General features: G+C 36.2%; 1 protein-coding gene across 1 annotated transcript in view; it reads left to right on the top strand.

Annotated features, from left to right (window-relative positions):
• Window positions 1–15,186, top strand: part of CCDC171 (coiled-coil domain containing 171) — a 188,511-nt gene extending 173,325 nt beyond the window's left edge. The window contains exon 24 of the mRNA XM_015564717.1: window positions 14,700–15,186. Within this exon, the coding sequence (XP_015420203.1) occupies window positions 14,700–14,843 (144 nt within the window). The 3' untranslated portion in view covers window positions 14,844–15,186. The remainder of the gene's footprint in view (window positions 1–14,699) is intronic.
• Window positions 15,187–22,773: the final 7,587 nt, after the last annotated feature.

Below are 22,773 nucleotides of genomic sequence, written 5' to 3' on the forward strand. Positions count from 1 at the left end.
TACTTCTATAATTGAAACACTGTTTCAACTCCAGCTCCGAGGCCGGCTGGCTGAAAGCAGGTTTCTGGGGTTTGTTTAGCTTCTATAATTGCAACATTGTTTCTTAAACTGCAGCTCAGAGCCCAGCAGTGGCAGGCGGGGAACGTTGGCTTCCTCCTTCACTGAGGCAAGCAAGCCTCATGTTAGTTTCAAGCTGCCTGGCTGCCAGCCGCCATCTTGGCTGACAGTTAATTTGCATATCTCGCTGATTAGCCAATGAAAAGGGTAGTGGTCGTATCCCAATTACCATGATCTCTTTTATTAGTGTAGATACACACACACACACACACACATACACACACACACACATGTTATCCTTTCCTTATGAGAATGGAAAAATTTATATTTTAAATATAATAAAGACTGATTGCAACAGGACAATTGTAATCATACAGTTCTCTCATTATAGTTCATCTTTTGTTTTTTTTGTATCATATGGAAAGAAAGATGTCTGCAGCTTTGGACTATAGCCACTGTAGATTTACTTTTTCTTTATGGCTTTTCCCTTAAAATTTAATAATTATTTTGATTTATGTCTTTAGAATTTTCTATTTATATAGTGGTTTTTAAATTATCAATTACTTTTAAAGCTTGAAGTAAAAATTTAGGAAAGTTTAATTGATTATTGAGCTAATTCTCTTTTATACAAAGTTTGGGTGAGAATGAATGGATCACAAGGAAGTGGCCCAGAGGGTTTCTCTGAAAGTCTCAGGTTGGTGCAACATGTTGTTATGTAGACATGCCAAAGTTCACAGTTTATTTTTCTGCTCATTTTGGACTGTCTAGTAGTAGCATTTTGCTGTCTTAGAGAAACTAAGAGTAGTACAGAAGGAGGAGTGTCCAGGCTCTTTTTAAAAAAAATATATATTTTATTGATTTTTTATAGAGAGGAAGGGAGAGGGATAGAGAGTTAGAAACACCGATGAGAGAGAAACATCGATCAGCTGCCTCCTGCACACCCTCCACTGGGGATGTGCCCGCAACTAAGGTACATGCCCTTGACCGGAATCGAACCTGGGACCCTTCAGTCCCCAGGCCGACGCTCTATCCTCTGAGCCAAACGGGTTAGGGCTGTCCAGGCTCTTTTATGGGACAGTGAAAATGGTTGTGTTTACTTCCAAACTCTTTAGCACAGTTTACCTATTTAAATTTTCTGTTTCTTTTTTGAGTCAGTTTTGGTAGCTTGCATTTTTTCCAGGAATTGGTCTATTTCATCTAGCTTATCTAGATGAAATGGACAAATTTCATCTGGAAAGTGAACATGCAATTGTTCACTTTTTTTCCGAATTGTTTTTATTTCTATAAGATCAGTTGTATGTCACCATGGTTAGTCCTGATTTTAGTAACTTATTAATATTTTTTTCTTGGTCAATCTAGTTGAGGTGTGTCAATTTTGTTGATCTTTCAGAGGAACCACATTTGGTTTTCTTGATTTGCTCTATTGGTTTTCTCTTCTCTATTTCCTTTGTCTGTGCTCCAGTAATCTGTCCTTTTTTGTTTGCTTTGGGTTTACTAGTAGCTTACTTTACTTTTCTAAGATGGACCCTTAGGTTATTGGTTTGGGAACCTCCCCTGCCCTCCCCTCCCCTGCCCTTCCCTCCCCTCCCTTCCCCTCCCCTCCTCTCCTCTTGTTTTCCCTTCCCTTACATTCAGCCCGCTAGACTCAGTTTAGATGATCCCAATTTTGTCAGCAATATCCAAAGAAGCACATTCCTTCTTGGCTTCATCAGTGGTACAGAGCTTCTTCACAGTCTGTTTTATTTGATGCTGTTGGCCTTGACATCCACAGTGAACACAAGCATATTGTTGTTTTCTGTCTTCTTCATGGTTGATTCGGTAGTCAAGGGGAACTTGATAATGGCATGGTGGTCAAACTCATTTATTTTGGGGTGGTCTTCCAAGGATATTTGGGTTGCCTTTGGAGCTGCATTGTCTTGGTCCATTGAAGGTGGGTGACATGGGGATCTTCTCTCTTTTTTTTTTGTGGCTGTGGACGCATATCAGCACTGCTTTCTTTGCCTTTAAAGCCTTTGCGTTGGCTTTGGTTTTTAATGTAGGCATTTACGGCTATAAATTTCCACATGAGCACTATTTTCATTGCATCTATAAGTTTTGCTATTTTTTTTCTCTATCTTAAAGTATTTTCTAATTTCCCTGTGATTTCTTCTTTGGTGTATTCATTGTTTTAATTTCCAAAATATTTGGGCATTTTTTACATATCTTTTTACTATTGAATTCTGATGTAATTCTGTATGGTTTGAATAGATACTTTGATTTAAATTCTTTTAAATTTATTAAAGTTTGTTATGTGGTCCAGAAAATGGTCTGTCTTGGTAAATGTTACAGAGCATTTAAAATGAGAATGTGTATTCTGCTGTTGTTGGGTAGAATATGCTATATATATTTGTTATGTGTGGTTAACTTACAGTATTGTTCAAGTCTTCAAGTTCCTTGGATATTTTTGTGTAGTTGTTTAATCTGTTAATGAAGTGAGATTTTGAAGTCTGACTATATTGTTCAACTATTTCTCCCTTCAATTTTGTCAGTTTTTGCTTCATGGATTTTGTGATTCTGTGGTTAAATGCATGTATATATAGAAATTGTTATATCTTCTTGGTGGATTGACCTTTTTATAATTTTATATCTTTCTTTGTCTTTTGTAAACGTTTTTGTCTTAAAGTCTATTTTGTATGATACTACTATAGCCACTGCATCTCTCTTTTGGTTATTATTTGCATGGAATATTTTTTCTATCCCTTTACTTTCAACCCATCTGTATCTAAGATAAATCTCTTGTAGAGAGCATGCAGTTGAATCATGTTTTTAAATCCATTCTACCAATCTCCAACTTTTAATTGGAGAGTTTAATCAAGTGGTAATGAAGGACTTTTACCGTTTCTTATATATGTGCTAGAGGCCTGGTGCACAAAATTCATGCACGGTGGGGTGGTGGGGGGTGGGGAGAGAAGGTTCCCTCAGTGCAGTCTGCACCCTCTTCAATTTGGGACATCCCTCTCACAATCCGGGACCACTGGTGCCCCCCTGCCAGCCTGGTCACCCCACACAGCCTGCTGTTCAGTCGTTTGGTAGTCCTTCACTAACCCCCCTGCCAGCCTGGTTGCCCCAGGCTGCCTGCTGGTCATTACTGTTACTGTGACGGCATCCTGGACAATTTGCATATTCCTCTATTATTAGTATAAATTGTTTCTATGTTGTTTCACAGTTTCTGCATTAATCTCCTCCCTTTTTTATGTGTGTTAGATAGTATTTTTCTAGTATAATATTTGATATCCTTCTCCTTTGTATAGGGGTAAAAGAGGAGTTACACAACAAAAATACATTAATACTGACTTTTATATTTACCTATATTTCTTTACTTTAGTGATCTTTGTTTCCTCATGTAGATTTGAGTTACTGTCTAGTGTCCTTAATTTCAGGGTATAGGATTTCATTTAGTATTTTTTCTAAGGAAGGTCTAGTAGTAGTGGGCACTCTTTGCTATTGTTTGTCTTGGAGTGGCTTAATTATTCTTCATTTTTGAAGCATATTTTTGTTGGATATAGAATTCGTGGTTGACAGTTTTGTTTTTCTTTTCAGCACTTGAATGTATTAACTCAAAAATTTCTATTTGTTTCCTTTCTATACTTTATATCTCTTTACTTATATTTTCTTTTTTTGGAAAACATCATTCTCATGATTTCCTTTGGTTCTTTGTTCATGGTTTTCTTTAACTTATTAAGAATATTTAAAATAAAAGAATTGATTTAAAGTCTTTCTGTGGTAAATCTCATGTCTAAGATTCCTCAGGGAAAGTTGTTATTAATTTCCACTTTTCTTGTGTGTGGGCCATACTTTATTTCTTTGCATACTTCATAATTTTTGGTTGAGAAATGGATTTTTTTGAGTATTACAATGTGGTGACTCTGGAAATCAGATTTGTCACCATCTCTAGTGTTTGTTGTTGCTGCATACTCTAGTAGTAGTTGTTTGTTTAGTGAATTATCTGAAGTAATTTTCTAAAGTCTGTATTCTTTGTCATGTGTGATTATTGAAATCTCTGTTCTGTTAACTTATTTAGTGATCAGCTAGTGTGTGATTTTAAAAAATATTTTCATTGATTTTTAGAAAGAGAGGAAGGGAGTTGGAACATCAATGATGAGAGAGAATCATTGATTGGCTTCCTCCTACACACCCCCTACTGGGGATCGAGCCCGCAATACAAGCATGTGCCTTTGACCTGATTGGCTGCCTCCTGATGCCCCTAGTGGGGATTGAGCCCAAAACCCAAGAACATGCCCTAACTGGGAAATGAACTGGCAATGCATGGGATGACACTCCATCAGCTAAATTACACCCACCAGGACAGGCCAGGTCGTGTTTTAACAGAGATTTCCTTAAATACTAAGATTCAGATTTTTAAAAATTTACCTTTATTGTTGAAAGTATTTCCCCCATTTTTCTCCCATTGACTCCTTCACCCCATTCCTGCCCCCTCCCTAAGCCTTCACCTATTGTCTGTTCATTGGTTATGCATATATGCATATAAATTTTTTGGTTAATCTCTTCCCAATCCCCTTCCCTGCCTCTTCCCTCTGAAATATCAGTCTGTTGCATGCTTCAGTGTCTCTGGATCTATTTTGTTTGTCAGTTTATTTTGTTCATTTAATTCCACATATGAGTGAGAGCATGTTGATTAAGTTTTGGCTGCTCACTGTAGAGTGTAAGTTTCTAGAGTTCTGGAAAAAGTTGATTCTAACGAAATTTGCCAGTTTATTTGCTGCTTTTGGAGTACTTTACTTCACATTTTTCTTAGCATCACTCACTACTATTATATTCTTTTAGGCTCCTAATAACTTTACCAGTAGGCTTCTGATAATATAAACTTCTTAGAAATTGAAATTTTTTAAAATTTAAGAGACTCTTCAAACATGCTTAAGTATTTTTATTGTATGGAAAAAGTAAAAGTATAATCATTATATTGAAATAATTTTCAGGATAGGTTAAATGGATAGGTTAATGTCTGGATTACTTAGGGTTCCGTATGGGAAAATCACCTTAAGCATTTATTGGGTACTAATCAAGTTCTTAGCAGAGAGATGTCTTTGTTTACTATGTAGCTGGGTGTAAAAGTAAGATTTGGGTAAAATTTTAATGTAGAGAAGAAGCGGAACATTTTTGGTTGTAATTTTTTTGTTTTGTTATTGTTGAATTAGCAGAATGGCTGGATTCTTGAGGGTTTTAGAGATTATTTGTCCTACGAGTATGGAGGAATTAACCAAAGTATTTTCTATATATGATCATAATTTACTATGTTACCACTGAACTTTTAGGGAGAGGCATTAAATACCTTTCAGTCAAGTATTTAAAAGGTAAGACAGGAAATCACAATTCAGAAGGGTATCTAGAACCTAAGTTTTTATCAGGCTGAAATGACACTGGAATAATAACAAGGAGTCACAGGAGTTTTTGCTGAAGCTGTTTTGGATTTGCTTCAACAGTAAAGTTACTTAAAACTTCTAATTTACAATAAAATACAATATTTACTGTAAGTAATTGAGCTCTACAAATACCTTTGATTGTACATTATGTGTCAGGAACTGTGCCCTTCTTGGGAAAAGATGTATCTGTATGTCTATATCTATATATATCTATATCTACATATCTATATCATCTCTCTCTCTCTCTCTCTCTCCTCTCTCTCTTCTCTCTCTCTCTCTCTCTCTCTCTCTCTCTAACTCTATCTCTATCCCTATCCATATCCATATCTATATCTTTATCTATATCTAATCTATATCTCCATTTATATCATCTATATATCTATATATCTATATTGTCATCTCTCTCTCATATTTATACTTATATATTAGAGAGAGAGAGAGAGAGAGAGAGAGAGAGAGAGAGATGTCTCCTACTCCCTTCCCTCAAAATGGAGACATAGATATTTCCAGTATATCATGGTAAATATGCACCCATAAGATGCAGCTCTGTATCTATTTAGATAGAGTTATTCATCTATGAGGCATACTTAGAAAACCCAAGGGAGAGGCTGTGGAAGTTTCTTAGGAGAAAATTAATGCCTGGATGGGGTTTTGAAGTATGAGGAAAGATGGGAAAGGCTATCTAGAGAGAGAGAATTGCAGATAGCCTCAATTCAGCATTAAATGCAAGGAGAGTGCAGGAGATGAGGCTGAATGAGGCAGACAGAAGGCAGGTCATGGAATAACTTTTTTTCTTTTCTTTTCTTTTCCATTCTAAGAACCTTGAATTTTTATCATGGGGCAGAGATTAAAACCTTAACCAGGGTTTAAGCTAGGAAGTGATGTGGTCAGATTTCCTTATGGAATTTGGGCTCTGTAGGGCAGATTTGTAAACTGGATGCAGTGAGTAATAAAGGGGATTTTAAGAGCTCTGAATCTGTCAGCTAAGAAGCAGGATAATATGGTGGGTGGTGTTGAGCAAGGGAAATTAAACTTATTTAATAGCATGGCGTATGGGGATGAGAAGGGCAGGGGAGGAGGATTCCCAGGATGGCAGTGTGGTGACCTGATATTAGGAACACAAAAAGAGGAGCAAGTGAATTTGCTTTTTCAGAAGAGAGAAGGGAGACAGTGATGAGTTTTGTTTTGGAACTTCTGAGTTTAAGGTAACGTGGAGTGAACAGCAGGATATGTGAGTCTGGACTTCTGGGAAAAAAAGTCAGGGCTGAAGATAAAGGGTTGAGATTGATTAACATAATACTTTCTGGCAAAGAAAGAGGTGATATAGCAATTGACAGGAGAAACAAGACATTATAGATAAATGGGAGGCTAGGCAATGCATTTTGAGAGATTAATTATGCTACGAGAGTTTGAAGTCCTTGAGGGATGGAATTCTGTCTCCTTAATTTTTATATCCTCAGCATCTATCACAGTGCCTGATACCCAGTAGGCAGTTAGTGAATGTTTGTTGAATGAGTCAAACTTTTACCATCACCCAGTCTGGAAACATTAACTAAAGCCATCTCTAGATTTCAATGTAAGTCTTGCTGATAGTATAACTTGCTTTCTTTATTTGATTGTTAAAATAGAGAAAGCCTAAATTTGTTTGAGGAACGTCTCTAGGAAAGAGAGGTATGCTAACAATGAATTTATAGGTAATAGCTAGTTTGATGCCTATGAAAAATATATGGATGGTTATTTCTATTGTTCGAGTGGATTGTAGAATAGAATAGTCAAACAGCATCTGTCAGGCGAAGTCACTGCATAACCAAATCTTCAAATGTGATTTATAATTTTATCTTAAAAATGGTTAACCAGAATATTTGGTTACCTTTGATCTTTAGTCCTTACTGCATTTATAAGGAATACAAAGACAATAGGATAATTTTTAATTTATAAAACTGATAGTGTTTTAAAAATTGAAACGTGATCTTTAGCCTCTAAAACCCAATTTTTAGTGACTCATTAATGGCTCTCTAAATGTTACTGATGATCCTCGAACTCCTTTCCATTCTTAGTTTCTGGATCCTGGTCCTGAACATCAGCTGTGCAGGACATGCAGGTGTTAGCACAGCTGGCTTGCTGATGACAACTCTGTCCAGATAGCTGTCTTGTGTGTCATCATTCATATTGTTCAGTGTCATTCTGACCTAGCCAAGCTAAAAATGGGACTCCAGCTCAAGAGGGATTAAAAAAACCTTGGCAGACTAAAGATAAGACACTACAGAATGTCATGTACGTGTGCTTAACAGTTTTTAGCTTGAACAGATCTAAATAACTAATTTCAGTGTTCACCTCTTTCTCCTTTGGAATAATTCACCCTAGAAAAGAAACTATCTCCGTGTGGGGGACTGTAACAATTCAATTCATTAATACACTTCTCCATTCTCAAGTGTGGGTTTTGTGTGTGTTTTTTAAATAGCTCAAGATCACAGTAACCTATTTGTGGGGTACATTCCATGGTCTGTAACTTGCGTTACAGATTTATCATGCTGTCTAGGGCCTTTATAAGATGACCATGATTAAATCACCCTGTTTTCCAGCTTGATAATTTGATTTGAGGCTTCAGTTTTTCAGATGCTAAATTGGGATGTAGCCAGCTTGATAATTTGATTCAAGAGATCAGTGTCTTAGTCCCATAATTGGGATGTAACTGTATGTGTGCGGTGACTGTGGCGGTGGATTTTGCCCTTTCCCGGTGACAGCAGCTGGCAGCCATTGGAGCGTCTGGCTGTGGTCCAGAGTCGGAGGTGAAGTTACATAACCTCCCAGTAAAGAAGGTGAGTTCCTCACGTCCTTCTTTCCAGATTGAGTGTCCCGGCTTGCTGCAGCACCGAAGGAGTGCCCGCTCCTGCCGACAGAGTGCCAGTGATGTCTTGGGACATGATAGTTTGGGGCTCTTCCCTGTGAGATGGTGACCGTTGTGTGAGAGTGATTGCTGCACAGGTACCTGTCTCAGTGTCATCACTGTGTGTGTGCTGGTGGGGAGCAGAGCCGGGGGAGAGAAAATGTGAACGAATGAGGATGCCCACAGGTCCAAGGAGACTACTGAGGAAAACAAGGATGTTTAGATAGTAATTTCTCTTGCTTATCACAAAACTACTTTTCTGAAACTTCCATACTTTTGCTATGACTGCCAGACAAGGGATAAAGAAAATGAAAAAAAAAATAGTGTTGTTTTTAAGGTAGAGCAATGGAAGAAATACCAAGATCTTCAACAGTTTCTTCAATTAGTAACTGTTCATTATAGACATTAAGAGGCATTATTATTTTGTGTTAAGAGCACTGGACTCGGGATCCCCATGTTAGGGATGGCAATAGCTATGTCACAAGGTGGAGGGCAGAACCAAGTGAGCTGGTGTGGAGAGGACTTTGAAAAGTATGAAGTACTTTTAGAAGGACTAGTGGTGCTATTACGAATAGAAATAGTACTGTACTCTATCCATTTCATTAATTCAACAGTTAAGGAAAGGTAAAACAGAGGAAATATCCATTTAGATATAACTATCCAATTTTGTAAAAATATGTTTTTATTGATTTTTAGAGAGATAGGGAGAGATAGATACAGAAATATTGATGAGAGAGAAACATCGATCAGCTGCCTCCTGCACAGCCACCACAGGGGACCCAGTCTGCAATCTGGGCAGGTACCCTGACCAGGAATTGATCCACTGACCTCTTGGTGCATAGGTCAGCGCTCAAACCACTGAGCAACATTGGCCAGGCTAACTATCCAATTTTTAATGTCATTTCCATTATCTGGACCTGCTTTAACTCCTGCTCCTATCACCAGGCACATACCAAAGTCCTGGAACTATCCAAATATCTTTTTTTCTTTGTGCTTTATTTGATCTCATGTTGTTTTATAACTTTAGTGTAGACTAAGTGTACAGTGTTTACGAAGTCTGCAGTAGTGTACAGTGATGTCCCAGGTCATCACATTCCCTCACCACTCACTCACCGACTCACCTAGAGCAACTTCCTGTCTTACAAGTTGTATTCATGGTAAGTGCCCTGTATGGGTGTACCATTTTTATACTTTTTATACCCTATTTTTACTGTACTTTTTCTGTGTTGAGATATATAAATACTTACCATTGTGTTACAGTTGTAGTAGAGTAACATGCTATTCAGGCTGGGAGCCTAGGAGCAGTAGGCTATATCATATGCCCTGTAGAAAATGTCATTCCTATGAGTTTGGAATGACATTCCTTTTTGATCATATACTCACTTATGAGTGTTGCATACATAACATTTTTCTTGTCATTATTGTTATTACAGAGTATATGTAACTGTGGCTGATTGTCTTCTCTATTTATAAAAGGCTCTCCAGTATGCCTACTTGTTAAAGAAATTTTCTGTTAATTGGATATTGGAATGGGTGATCATAGTTGTGCCAGGAGTGTTAGACAGTCAAATTGACTACATAAACTTTAAAATACACCAGGAGATACTACACTCATTTCATGAAACACTAGAAAAAAGGAGCCAAAACGTGTCTGAAATGGCACTCTTTGTTAGTGATATAAGGCTCATGCATTCTCTGGTAAGAGGTGGTAATGTTAAGAGACTTTATAGATGGTGAAAAATATTGTCCTTCCTTCTAGTCCTCTAAGGCAGGGATAGCCAGTGTTTTCTGTAAAGGACCAGACAGTGAATATTTTACTACATGGTCTCTGCCTCAACTACCCAACTCTGCTGTGGTAGCAGGAAAGCAGGCAAAGACAGTACATAAATGAATGGGCATGGCTGTGTTCTAATAAAACTTTATTTGCAATAACAGTTGGGCTGGATTTGGTTCCTTGGTTGTAGTGTGTCAACTATACCTGCTCTCTAGTGCATAGGTTGAAACTATGTGTAGGCTGCACTAGTTTGTAGGATGAAAAGTTATAATAAAGAGGGAAGGGAAAGCAACAAGGTATCAATGGATGTGGAGGGAAGTACAGAGGCGGGATGGGAAAACAGAAGGCAGGGAGTAAGTGAAGTAAAAGGTGAACATAGAGTGAGAAGGATGGAGGTGGCAGGAAGTATTGTGGGGGGGGGTCTGCATTTGATGGGAATATCTCTAATAAGCATTGATGGCAATAATAGTTTGCATAAAATATAATTTTAGGCAGATTAAGACTGTGATGCAAAGCCTTAATCTCATTTACTTTCCCTAAGCATTCAGGATTTAGGCACCATGTACATCTCCTTACATGTGTTCTCAAGTGTATCTGAGTTTCGATCTACTACAGCTTACCTCTTCTTCCTTGGCATCCTGTTGGTGAAAACATTTGCTAGTACTACATTTCATGAGTTTTTATTTTTTTATTGGAACATTAGTCCAGAGGGATTTAGAGCTGTTCAGGATAGAAGCTGCAGCTTCACATTTTGAGAGTTGAGTAGCTTTTCTAAAAATGACTAATTTAATTTCATAGTTGATGTATCTAGCAGAAACCGCTTCTTTGGTGTTATGGTTTGAATACAGATTGGTTTCTTGTGAGTAAGGCTAATCAGAGGAAAAGGAAAGGTACTGACAAGGAGCTTATGAGCCACTTAATTCTAAAACTAGATTGTTATAATAAAATAACTATATTTTTGTAACAATTTTGGACTTAGAAAGTTTATTTTTATCTACATCTCTTAGAGCATATCTATTAGAAATCTATTTTCTGAAAATATGTAATAAGAAAGGGAAAAAACCTACTTTTTCTAAAAATCAAAATTTTAGAATGGAGTAATGTAGACTTTTTTATTTTTGACAAAATATGATATTATACAACCTTTAGAGAATGTTATAAAAATACATACAATTTGAATTGAGATTTATATTATGAAATGCTATAAAAAATCATATGTTAAAAATGAAGTTAGCCATTTTGAAGTAAGAAACATCGCGTGTATATTTTTTATTGCTCACATCAAGGATTGTCTTTTGAAACTATAATTTAAAATCAATTTGAAATTATAATGTAATTTGTGGACAGGTGACAGTGGTTATTTTAATCCTAATTCACATTAAAGTCTGTATTTTAAAAGATGAACCTACTTATCCATTTAGGGAAAAAGTAATTTTACTATTCTAATATTGTTATTTCAGAACCTTTGACAGTAGAACAACTTACTTTAGATTCTCATTTTTGATAGGAATCATTTTGTTTCCAATGGGTAGTGGATAAAGAAATCCCACTTTCCTCTTTTCTGATTTAGGTACTTTGTTCTCAGCTTGCCTATTCTCTCTCTTGTGTATGTTTCATGGAAAAATTTGATGCTTTAAGGGGAGAGTTCTTTTTCTAATGTTTTGTGTTGAATTTCTGCCCTGTTTATTCTTGTTCACACCCTGAAATTCAAACTGCCTTCTGCATTCTTTCTCAACAGTCTCTCCTTTTCTCTTCACTTTTTCCTGTTTCTTGTCGCCTTTCCTTCTTGCTTCTTTGCTGCCGTTTTACTTTTTATTTGTCCTAGTGTCACTGTTTTATATTCTCTCAACATGGTGCTTTCACTTCCTTTACCCATTAAAATAAAGGAATTCCTAGCCACTCCCTTTTCAAGACTTAAAAAAATAACACAACCTTTTTCTAGAAATATTTGGAGAAATTTAGGTGCCTGCTCTCAAAGTTTTGCTTTAACTTGAAAGTGGAAAAATTCTTACCTTTTAGAAGAAATATTTGTGATAGTACATCTATTATATATCATGGGTCACTGTCTCTTGATGGCACTGTCAACATTGAACAGATAATATATAATTCATAAAATATTAACACATGCATATTATTCAAATAAAGTAATGATGCTCATCATTAGATTTAGCAAAACAGCTGCATTTTGAGTTTTTTTTCTAAAAACAGGATTATTTAATTTGCCAAATTAAATAATGTTTAGTGAAAATGTTAATTTGACAGTAAATCACAGTTTTAAATGCCAAATGCCCCAGCTTAATGTGGTTTAGGAAGTTGTTTAGAGAATACAAAGTGTGGCTTACTGTGGCTGTATGTCTAGCTTCACAGATGAAGCGTGGTGCCTGGTACTAATGGGGTTAAAGGACCCCCAGTGCTGGAACTGTGCTGTGGATTACACCTACACTGCTCAGAGTCCCCCACCCCCCTTTGCCCATATTAGCAATCTGCTTTTGTACTTTGACATCCAGGATTTCCCTAGTGAATTTTGTCACAGAAAAAAGAGAATCATCAATATCACAGTTAAACTTGACTTTCAAAGCTAATAGTATCTCATTTGGGGGCTCAAATTTAATAAATTTTCTTTGATTCTGGGTGAGTTTTTAAACATCAAACAATGAATTGGCCTGGGTGCAGTAAAATATTTAGATCTATTGACTATGGTTCAGAAGGGTAGAAGGCAAAACACCAGTGTTTTGATGTTGATAAATTCTCAGTACCTTAATCCACATTAATGTTTTCTTTTATCTGAGTGCACATTGGTGACAAAAAGAAAAGCATGAGAAGGTATCCATACATATAAAATATAAACCTAAGGCAAATATATTCTTAAAATATGATTTATTCTGTTACATTAAATAAATGCAATAGCATTCTCATTCTGACTGAAAACTAGAGAATGTTATGGATAAAAATACATTCTGAATTGGGACTGTAGTGTGCATATAGTCCTCACACTGTTATAAAAGTTGCCTTATAGTGTATACTTCACAGCATACACTTTGACAGAAGTTCTTCAGATCAGCCTGGCAGAATAAGGGTTTTTATACCCATCGATTAGCATGAACAATTAAAGGTGTCATATGTTTGTGTATTTGCTGTTTTAAGGAAACTCTACAAAGTATGATAAGTCATTTATAAAATAAGAAATGATTCAACAGTTTTATAAGCTGCTCCTGTAGAATGGAAAAATGAAGGACAGGTTTTCTATCATATTCAGTGTGGGGCAAAAGTAGGTTTACAGTTATTCGTATGGCAAATAATACAATAATTAATAAATAATAATAGAATAAATTGTGTTTCATGTGCTCACAACTGTAAACCTACTTTTGCCCCACTCTGTATTGCCAAGTTGCATTTGAAGTTGCTCAGATAAAAGTAGAGATTAAATACATTTACTAGTATCTGAGCAATTAAAGTTACTTGTATAGTTCGCCTCATTTTTACCTTTGCTAAAAAGGTCATAAAAACTCTTTTTATGCTGTGACTCTAAGCTAGTTGTATAACATTTATCAAGTATATGGTAGCATAGAGATAAAATTTTAAAACTAATTCAGGCATAAGGAAAGTTAGAAAATTTGCCTACATATGAAAACTCCTACCATTAATCTATAAGACTAAAATTGAGAGCTTACTGATCTTAAAAGTACATTAAACTGTGGAATTCTTAAGGCTTTTACTAAGTTTGGAAATTAAAAGTGAAAATTATCTGTTTCTGAATGTTTTCTTGTATCTAGTATTTGTATTATAGAGGGAGTATTTTCTCATTTGTCCAGAAGGTGGCAGTGTAATATCAACTGCATGTGATTCCTATACTGACCAGAGATTTTGTATTTCTCCTGTGAAATGTTTGTATTGTTACCGTTCTGAACACTTAAAATGCAGTACAAATTCTACTGATTCTATCCATTACCTTACTTAGAAGTTGCATGATCGAGTTGGTTTATATATATTTAATTGATGACACTCAGTTTATAAGAGTAAAAAGGGCAAACAAACCTTTTACTGGTATATTTTTAAGTATCCTTGTTTGTTGAGTGTATTTGTTTTTATTCCAGGGTACATGGTATTGAAGTTTTTTTTCCAAAGACTAATACCTAATAATTATCTTGTCCAATATATATCAGTTAATACCAGTTAAATTAAACATGTTATTAAGAAAGTGATAATGATTAGGAGATTACTGTTTGTTTTTGATTTTGTGGATCCCCCCCCTTCTTTCCTCTTTCTTTTCAGGGAGGAACAGTGAAAAATAATTTAAAACCTCTTGATCAGAAGAGCTCCAGTGACTCTTCTTCCCTCCCTCATTTCAAGCAGGAGGATGCTTTTTCTTCTTAACATTCTCCCCCAGCACTCTGAATTAGAGATTTATTTGCAACGAAAAATCAATTAGTCCTAAATTTATTCATGGATTTCAGGTCCAGCGATCAATGCAAGTCCACTCAGTGGGCTCAAGGGGACCCAGTTCATCCCAGTTAATGTGTCTGAAGGGGAATTACCATTGATGCTGTTTTTTTCCCTTTAGGTCAGAGATCAGATCTCGCTGTCACGGACTGCGGCAAGTAGGAATGACTTCACCCTGCAGCTACCCAAACTGCACCTGGAGACCTTTGCAATGGAGGGGCTCAAGGGCGGGCCGGAGGTTGTAGCGTGCCAGGTTAGAGTCTAAATAACATTGTTTGCTACTGAGACGTGTAGGAAAATAAAATGTAGTAACTGGAGAGAATGAAAACCTCAAAGTATTGTGAATAACATAATGGAGATGCAAATAATTTTTCTTCTATCATGTAACACTATATTTCACAAATAACTTTTTTCTTTAAAGTCTTGATCCAGCCTGTTAAATAATCCCAATATATATATATATTTTTACCAAGGAAAATATATCTTTTATAGCTAAATAAGTTTAAAAAATTACTTTTTTTTTTTTTAATCAGCAGAGGACAATAAGGTGCTAGGCTGTTATCTTCTTAAGCTAATCTCAATTTGTAGCTCTTGCTATTTTAAAATAAATCACTTTAGATAAAATTATCAGGATAGATATTTGAAAATTTTCAATGTTCATTCCAAAGTATATCCAACATTTCTTACATGGGGATTAATTTAACTTCAGCAAGTCTAGAACTGTGCTTGGCAACGTAGAGTATTTTGCCCTTTAATGTTTAGTTTTAATGAACATTATATGTGCAAACTGGGTTATTTCATTTATGAAACTCAAAGCACCAAATCATAAAACCTCAAATAATTTTAAGAAAAAACTTAATAAAGAAAATTATTTTCAAAAACATAATTCTTTTCATATGTTGCATGTATCTTTCTATTCTAGGTTACTATTGTGTCTTTTTATTACTTAGGTCTAAAGTTTTTTTTAATGAGACAAAACAAAATTTAATATTTGCTTTATTCTCCTTAAAATATCTAGTGCCTTTACTAGAAAAATGTATGAACATTATCTAAACCATAGGGAGCCTGATGTATCAAAAGAGGTTGTCCTTGTTTAAAAGCATTCTAGGTTTTTAAATTTTATTTAAAAGACAACTATCTTAAAATTCAGTCTGTGTTTCACATTTTGAGGTTTGAAATAAACTTTCATTCTTCAGTTTATGGCCCTGTGAAATTTTAATTTTGTACAAAATTAGTGTCAGTCCAAGTGGTGCTATGTTAATTTTTTTCTACATGTTCCATATCCTAATTTAATTTGTTACTCAAATCAGAACTTTACAAAGAAAAAATAAGCACCAGTTGTTTTTTTCATTAGATTGTCGATCAGTATTTTTAAATATATGTAATTGTAAAACTAAGCATAAAATGTTTTTATTTCCAGATGTAGGCTACAATACTGTACCATTACTTAATACAAAATTAAGAAGTACATTTTAAATTTGACTATCATTATTTATGAATTCATTGTAACCCTGAGCACAGTGTGATTTGAGATTTTTCTAGTGGTTGTAAAATAATCCTTTACTTGGCTGTCTTGATTCAGACACTCATAAGGTTTAATACTTTTCATAATTCAGAAATAAAGACTTCCCCCAAACTCTGGATTTGGGTGATTTGGAAAGAGACTGATGCCTTGGGATGCTATTTTTGGGGCAAACCATGAACTCTCTGTGGTTTTGACATTTGTGAAGAGCAAGAAGGAAATGTATATAGACCCGTATGTTAAACTCTGATTTTTTTCCAAGTTCTAATGAAAATAGTTAGGCACATTACCAATATACCTAAACACTTGGGTGAGTTTTGCATTGCCATGCTGTAATATACAGTACAGTTTAGAAATAATATATTTTGGCTTAGTATCCACACAGAGAAGAGCACATGATTTGGGCCATAATAGTGTTTTACACATACACACAGACACCCACACGTGCCCTCACACATGTAGTTGGTGATATGCTTTGAATACTTGGAGAAGAAAGGCACTATGTTTACTGATGACCTTAATTGTAGTAATAGTACCATTTCAGTGAGCACGTATTATGCACCAGGTATCATGCTCAGCTCTTTAAATACATGATTTCATGTAATTCTCACAATGAAGCTGTCAAGTGGATGGCATTATCTCCATTTTAGAGTTTAGGTAGTCCTCCTAAAACCAACCACAAGTAAAGAGCAGAGCCTTAACTGATAGAATCTGACAGTAAGAAATCTAGACCCCTGTGTGAAATGGAAAGCGTGAAATCTTTTGAATCTATAGTGGAGTTTTTGTTACATTTACAAAAATGTTCATTCTGTATCTTTGTATGATGTAGATCATAGTTTATGCTGTACTGTAGACAAATTCAAGATAAAAGGTTTTGTTTTCATTTGACAGGCTAATATTATGGAACTCTATACCTTTTTACAGCATGTAAATATGTGTATTTATCCCAAGTGTGGCTGCCTATTTAGGAATTCAGCGTTTGTTTAGTTTTGCACTCAGTGCTGATGGAGTGGGGTATTCAGTGAGTACACACACTTTGGTTATGATGAAGAGGAGGGCATCACTCTGCAGGTTGTGGTAGTGCATGGACCATTTGGCCAACCCGCACAGCCATCATTCAGAGCGGTGGGTGCTGAAGTTTTCCTAGACAGCCCTGTCTGTCTTTTCCAACAGGGCGAGCTTCATTATGTACACAAGGAAGACCAGTGAGCACGATTGAGAGACGAAGAGGATGAGGGGTTTACCTTTTCATCTTTGGACACAGAAGAACATGTGACTGATGCTCTCCTTCAGGAGAAAATTCAGTTCAAGTGGTCTCTGAGATCTGCTAGCTTTTAGCCTCAGTTTCCTTCTCTGTAAAAACCGTTTTATGCTCCCCATTTCTCAGGCTTGTAGGAGGACTGAATGAGGCAATGCATGTAAACAGAGAGCACAGTGCCTCGCACAAGGAGCAGGCAAGGCATGGTGCCTGTTCTTTGTGCAGCCGTCCTGGGACCCCCGTAAAGATACAACAAGCAGTAGTAGCTTGTTTCCATTACTTTGAAGGGGCATGTGGTGTGTTTTATTTTGAGAAATCCTTATCTAGGATCTTTCTCTATATCTTTCCATTTGGTTCTTTTAGTCTCCCTTGTTTCTTCAAAAGCTTGAAATTATTTTGATCAAGATCAGTGTTACTTCCCTACTTACTTTTCCATGTTACTTGATGTTCCATCAAGGCTATAGTGCCACTAAAACGCTTTGCCTAAGCTCCTATGGCAAGTTTAGAACTATTGTATCTGTGCTCTTATCTCCGAGATAACAGCAGATCCATCTGCCAGAGTCCTGGGAAAAAGTAGCTGTGGCTGAAAGATCCAGTGTAGTGTGAATGCCGATGACTTCATAAGAGAAATATTTTGCCATACTGTATAAAGATAATAACCTGTTACTCGTTATCTTATACTTTGAATTTTGTCTTTTTAAAGGACTGTTATCTAATAATTTAATATCGGGCAAATATTAGCAGGCATGCAATAAATGCTTGTGTCTCCATCCTCATTCAGTAAGAAGCCAGGAACAATATCAGTAGCTAACATTTGTTGGGCACTTACTCTGGACCAGTTACTGTGCCAAGTACCTTACATATACTGTCTCATTTAATACCTTCCACAACCCTATGAGTAGTAGGTGCTCTGCTTTTATCCATTTTATAAAGAAAGAAGCTCAGTTTATTGAGATGAAGTAAATTGCTGAAGGTCACATATCCAGTGAGTAGGGTAACTGGTCCATTCATGCTTTTAATCATGCCTTTCTGCCTTTTGTAAACCATTGCTGAGGCTTACTGGGTTTTTTTGTGTGTGTTTTTTTGGTGTGTGTGTGTGTGTGTGTGTGTGTGTGTGTGTGTGTGTTGGGGGGGGGAGAAGGGAGGGAGAGAGAGAGAGTGAGGGAGAGAGAGAGGGGAAAGAAGGGAGGGAGAGTGTGAACATGGCTGAGAGGGAAAGAATAAAGGCAGGGTGTGTCTGTAGAGTACAATTTCATTTGTGTGGAAATAGTGGAGAGAATAGGAATCCAAAAGAGGTTAACTGGGAAAGTTACTTAAACTGCTTCTTTGGCCTCTTCATCTGTAAAGGGACGGTAATAAAGGTTTCTAACTCCGTGTTAGTGTGACGGGCGAGTGAGTGGGTTAGCACATCTGAAGGGCTTAGAATAGTGACAGGTCCGTTGTAAACACTCAGTATTTATTTGTTAGCTGCCCCCTCCCGTGAAAGCTCCGCGGGCCGGGACATGGTGTGCTCCCTGCCACGTCCTCCGAGCTGGGCGCTGTGCGGGCAGGCGGCCCCGGCAGGTGCGGGGAGGAATACTTGGTTTCAGACGCTGGGCCGGTTGGTCCGGGAAGCTGCTTCGCCCGAGTCGAGAGACTTGGTATCAGTTTTTACTTCTGGGCCCATTCATTAAAAAAGAAAAAGCTCCCGGACCATCTCATAAAAGGCGTTAAAGGCTTAGTGCGTAATAACTCTGCCTCTGGAAGTAACACTTCACAAATATGTGTTTATAAACACTTCATTAGCAAGGCTTCATTGTGAAACCACTTATTTATGAAGATTCTAAACAACCGAGTCTTCACCATAATAAATACAGTAATCCCTTGATCACCTCTAACCCACCATGTCATTATCCAGTCCTTATTTGGTATGGCTTTTTGTTGTTGTTGTTATGGGTTATACCCACGACTTTAGGGATACCGTCGTTTTTTACACTTAGACTTATTTTCCAGGCATAGAAATTACTTCCAGCTATTTTGTTGTATTTATAAAGTTAAACCATAAAGAGCATCTTGAAGGGAATTTTGTTCTTATTTTTTCATGTGTAGAAGAAAGAAATAATTATCTGTTCCTAAACTGTCAGGGAATAAAAATATCAAGACTCACTCTTGGTAATTTTTTACATGTGTTGTCTGCTACTTAGTGCAGCAGTCTTCTAATTGCTGTACAAGAAATTTCTCCTTTTCTAGCATAGTTAGAAATTACAGAGATGCTGCACTTTCTACTTGAAAGATTGTGTTCTTTAGATATTTACTCCTTTATGTTATCTCAACAATATAAGTGAATTTCCAGGTACCTGATTATTTTTTAAAATGGGAAAATCAGCCATTTTGAATGGAAATCTTGCTAAATATGTCAAATGCTACTTTTTAAATAAAAAGAATAGATACTGAAATTAAAATTTTATTATGCTGGTTCAGTATTATAGGTATAAACTGTAATAATATAAGAGTAGTATAAAGTGCTCAGTTGTATAATGGCATTTGCCTTTAAACACTACAACTTCAGCCCTGGCTGGTGGCTCAGTTGGTTGGAGATTGTCCTATACACCAACGAGTTGGGAGTTCGATTCCCGGTCAGGGCACATACCTAGCTGTTGATTTTGGTTGATGCTTTTCTCTCTCTTTCTCTCTCCCTTTCTCTCTCTAAACATAATCTTGGGTGAGGATTAAGACACACACACCACTACAACTTCATAGAAATGTTGCTAATACTGAAAATTAACTTTTAAAAAATTGTAAAAGTTATACATGATCATGACAATAAGAAATTAGACTCTTAAAGCATAGAAGAAAATTTAAGATCATTTAATATGCTGCCATTCAGAGATAGCTGGTGTTAACATTTTGGTATATGCTGTTGTAGTTATTATAGTTATTTTTTAGTCACAAATGCAAACACGTGTACATATCATTTAAATATATTATGTCTACCTATATTTAATAACTGGGCCACACTGTTTTGTAAACCTTTTTTAAATGTAATAGAATATCATGGGTGTTTTTCTTGTCAGTAAATATAGATTTACCTCATTGTGCTATAAATTCTAAAATGAAAATATCGTTTAAAGTAAAAGTAAAGTGATTAGAATTAGGTTGTAGAATCAAACAGGATGTTGAAATGCTACCTCTTCAAAGGTTGGAAAGTACTTCCCCAGAGAAGAGTGTTTGTTCTGGAAACACAATTAGCTGGAAAAGTCATATAGTTTATCTGAGAATAAATTTATTTTGATGGGAAAATGCCATCCGTTGTCTCATAGAGCTGCTTATACCTGTAGTCTACAATTCCAAATTGTACCAATGAGGAATCTAAATGTCCTAAGTTTGAGGCCTACTTTGAGGATTGATATAGGAATTAGTGTGTTGCCCTGGCCAGTGTCTCAGTGGTTAGAGCATCAGCCTGGGAACCGAAGAGTCTTGGGTTCAATTCCCAGCCCCAGTGGGGGCATGTGCACAGGAGGCAACCAGTCAATATATCTCTCTCAGATCGCTGTTTCTCTCCCCCTCCCTCCATTCCACTCTTTCTAAAAAATCAATGGAAAGAATATCCTGGAGTGAGGATTAACAGCAACAAAAAAAGAATTAGTGTGTTATTTGTTTGTTTGTTTGTTTATTTATTTAATTTTCTGTTGACACCAGGAAGAGAAAACAATGTTTTCTGATGTAATATGGTTAGAAAGACATTTTTATTTGCCAGTTAAAATTTTGGATTTCTTCTCTGAAGGTTTCCTAATGCACAAGCACATATTGTTTCTTCAAAATTTCCTAGTAACAGAGCTGTAAGCAAGGCGAAATGAAACGAAATATCGTGTGAATCAAGATGTTATTGTGTTCAGAAGAACTGGTTTTAAGGATGTGTTGCTAATTGGGATAATAATTATTATCCAGTTAAACAGTAGCATTCAAAGATTGGTTATAGTCATGGTGAGTTATGCCTTCTGGTCTTCAATCTGTATCTTCTCCTGATATTTCCTATGAACAGGAAGACTTTTCGGGAGACCTGGCCTAGCAGGTCAGTCATTCGAGCAGTTTTGGTATCAATACCCTCCTTCCTCCTTTCTTTTCTTCCTCTCCCTATTTGCTTTGCACTTTTTTTTTTTTTAATTTGGTGGTGGCAATGGTGGTTGGGCGCTGGGGGAAGCCTATTTAAGTATAAGTGTAACCCTATTTGATAACACCTTTTAATGCTTATTATTGAGAGACTGAGGCCTGTGAGCACTTGAACTTTCAAGTGCTGCAACAGAATTACTATTCATTTCAGCTACTTGGACAAAAAACAGTGTTTGATGGACTGCCTAGGTGAAGACCTGGAAAAGGAAGGGTTATCTACAAATTGAGTGAGTTTATTATGGCTTAGTGATTTGCTGATTGATTTCATTTGCTGTCAGTTAAGGCCCTCTTAATGTCAGTTTTCTTTGCATAATGCCTTGAAATAAAGACTAATGAAGTTGGGTGGGACTGGATTGAAAAAGAGAACTAAAAATGACCCTAAACCTTTTCAAATGATAGTAAATCTTCCTCTCCCCATTCATTTCAACTTGGCACTGTCAGAATCACAGTTTAAAAATATTTTATTTAAGGTTGCATAAATGCTGCATGTGAAGTAACCAATGAAACGTAGAGTGAGTAATTTTGAAGCTTTAAATGCTTTCCACTTTCAGAGCCTTCTATTAATAGTAGTAGTAGCTTCCCCTACCCCCCCTTTTTTTTTCAGTGGGCAGAAATATAGTACTTGCCAGTGGTCTTGTTCCAGCATCAAGATGGGTTCAGCAATCTGGAAAGGGCCGTGCGTAAATTAAATAAGAGTCCAGAGATGAAACATAATTTTTTGAAAGGCATTATAGGGAGTCAGAGAAGACTTAGTTAAAGGAACTAAGTTCTCCTTGTCTCAGGACACCTTGCTATTTATTAAAACAATTTGTCCTAAGGCGAGGTAGATATACACATCAAAGGGTCAGTTTCGCATATACAGTCCATTGTCAGAATGGAAGAATTTGCCTATTAAACTGACCCTGATTTGCCCTTATTCCACATGACAATTTAAGTGACAGCAGTTAGGGGAAAATACAGCAGATAATATGCAACCTAAGGATTAAGGGAAATGCAGTAAATCTTTCAGTCTAAAACTAGGTGCAAGAGTAATTTCTTGTAATTCTACAGATGCCTTAAATTTTATTAAACAGACCATTATTACTCTCACATGTGTGTATGTACTAGTATATAAAACATATAAAATGTGTATATAATATATATACATATATGTATATATGTAAAATTTATATATTTATATAAGAATAAGTCAGAATTTTAAAAAAAATTGTCGTAAGTCTGCAAAATATCCTAATTATGTTTTTTTTTTTTAAAAATAGAGAGAAG

The sequence above is a fragment of the Myotis davidii genome, unplaced genomic scaffold (assembly GCF_000327345.1).
Source record: "Myotis davidii unplaced genomic scaffold, ASM32734v1 scaffold197, whole genome shotgun sequence".
NCBI lineage: Eukaryota > Metazoa > Chordata > Mammalia > Chiroptera > Vespertilionidae > Myotis > Myotis davidii.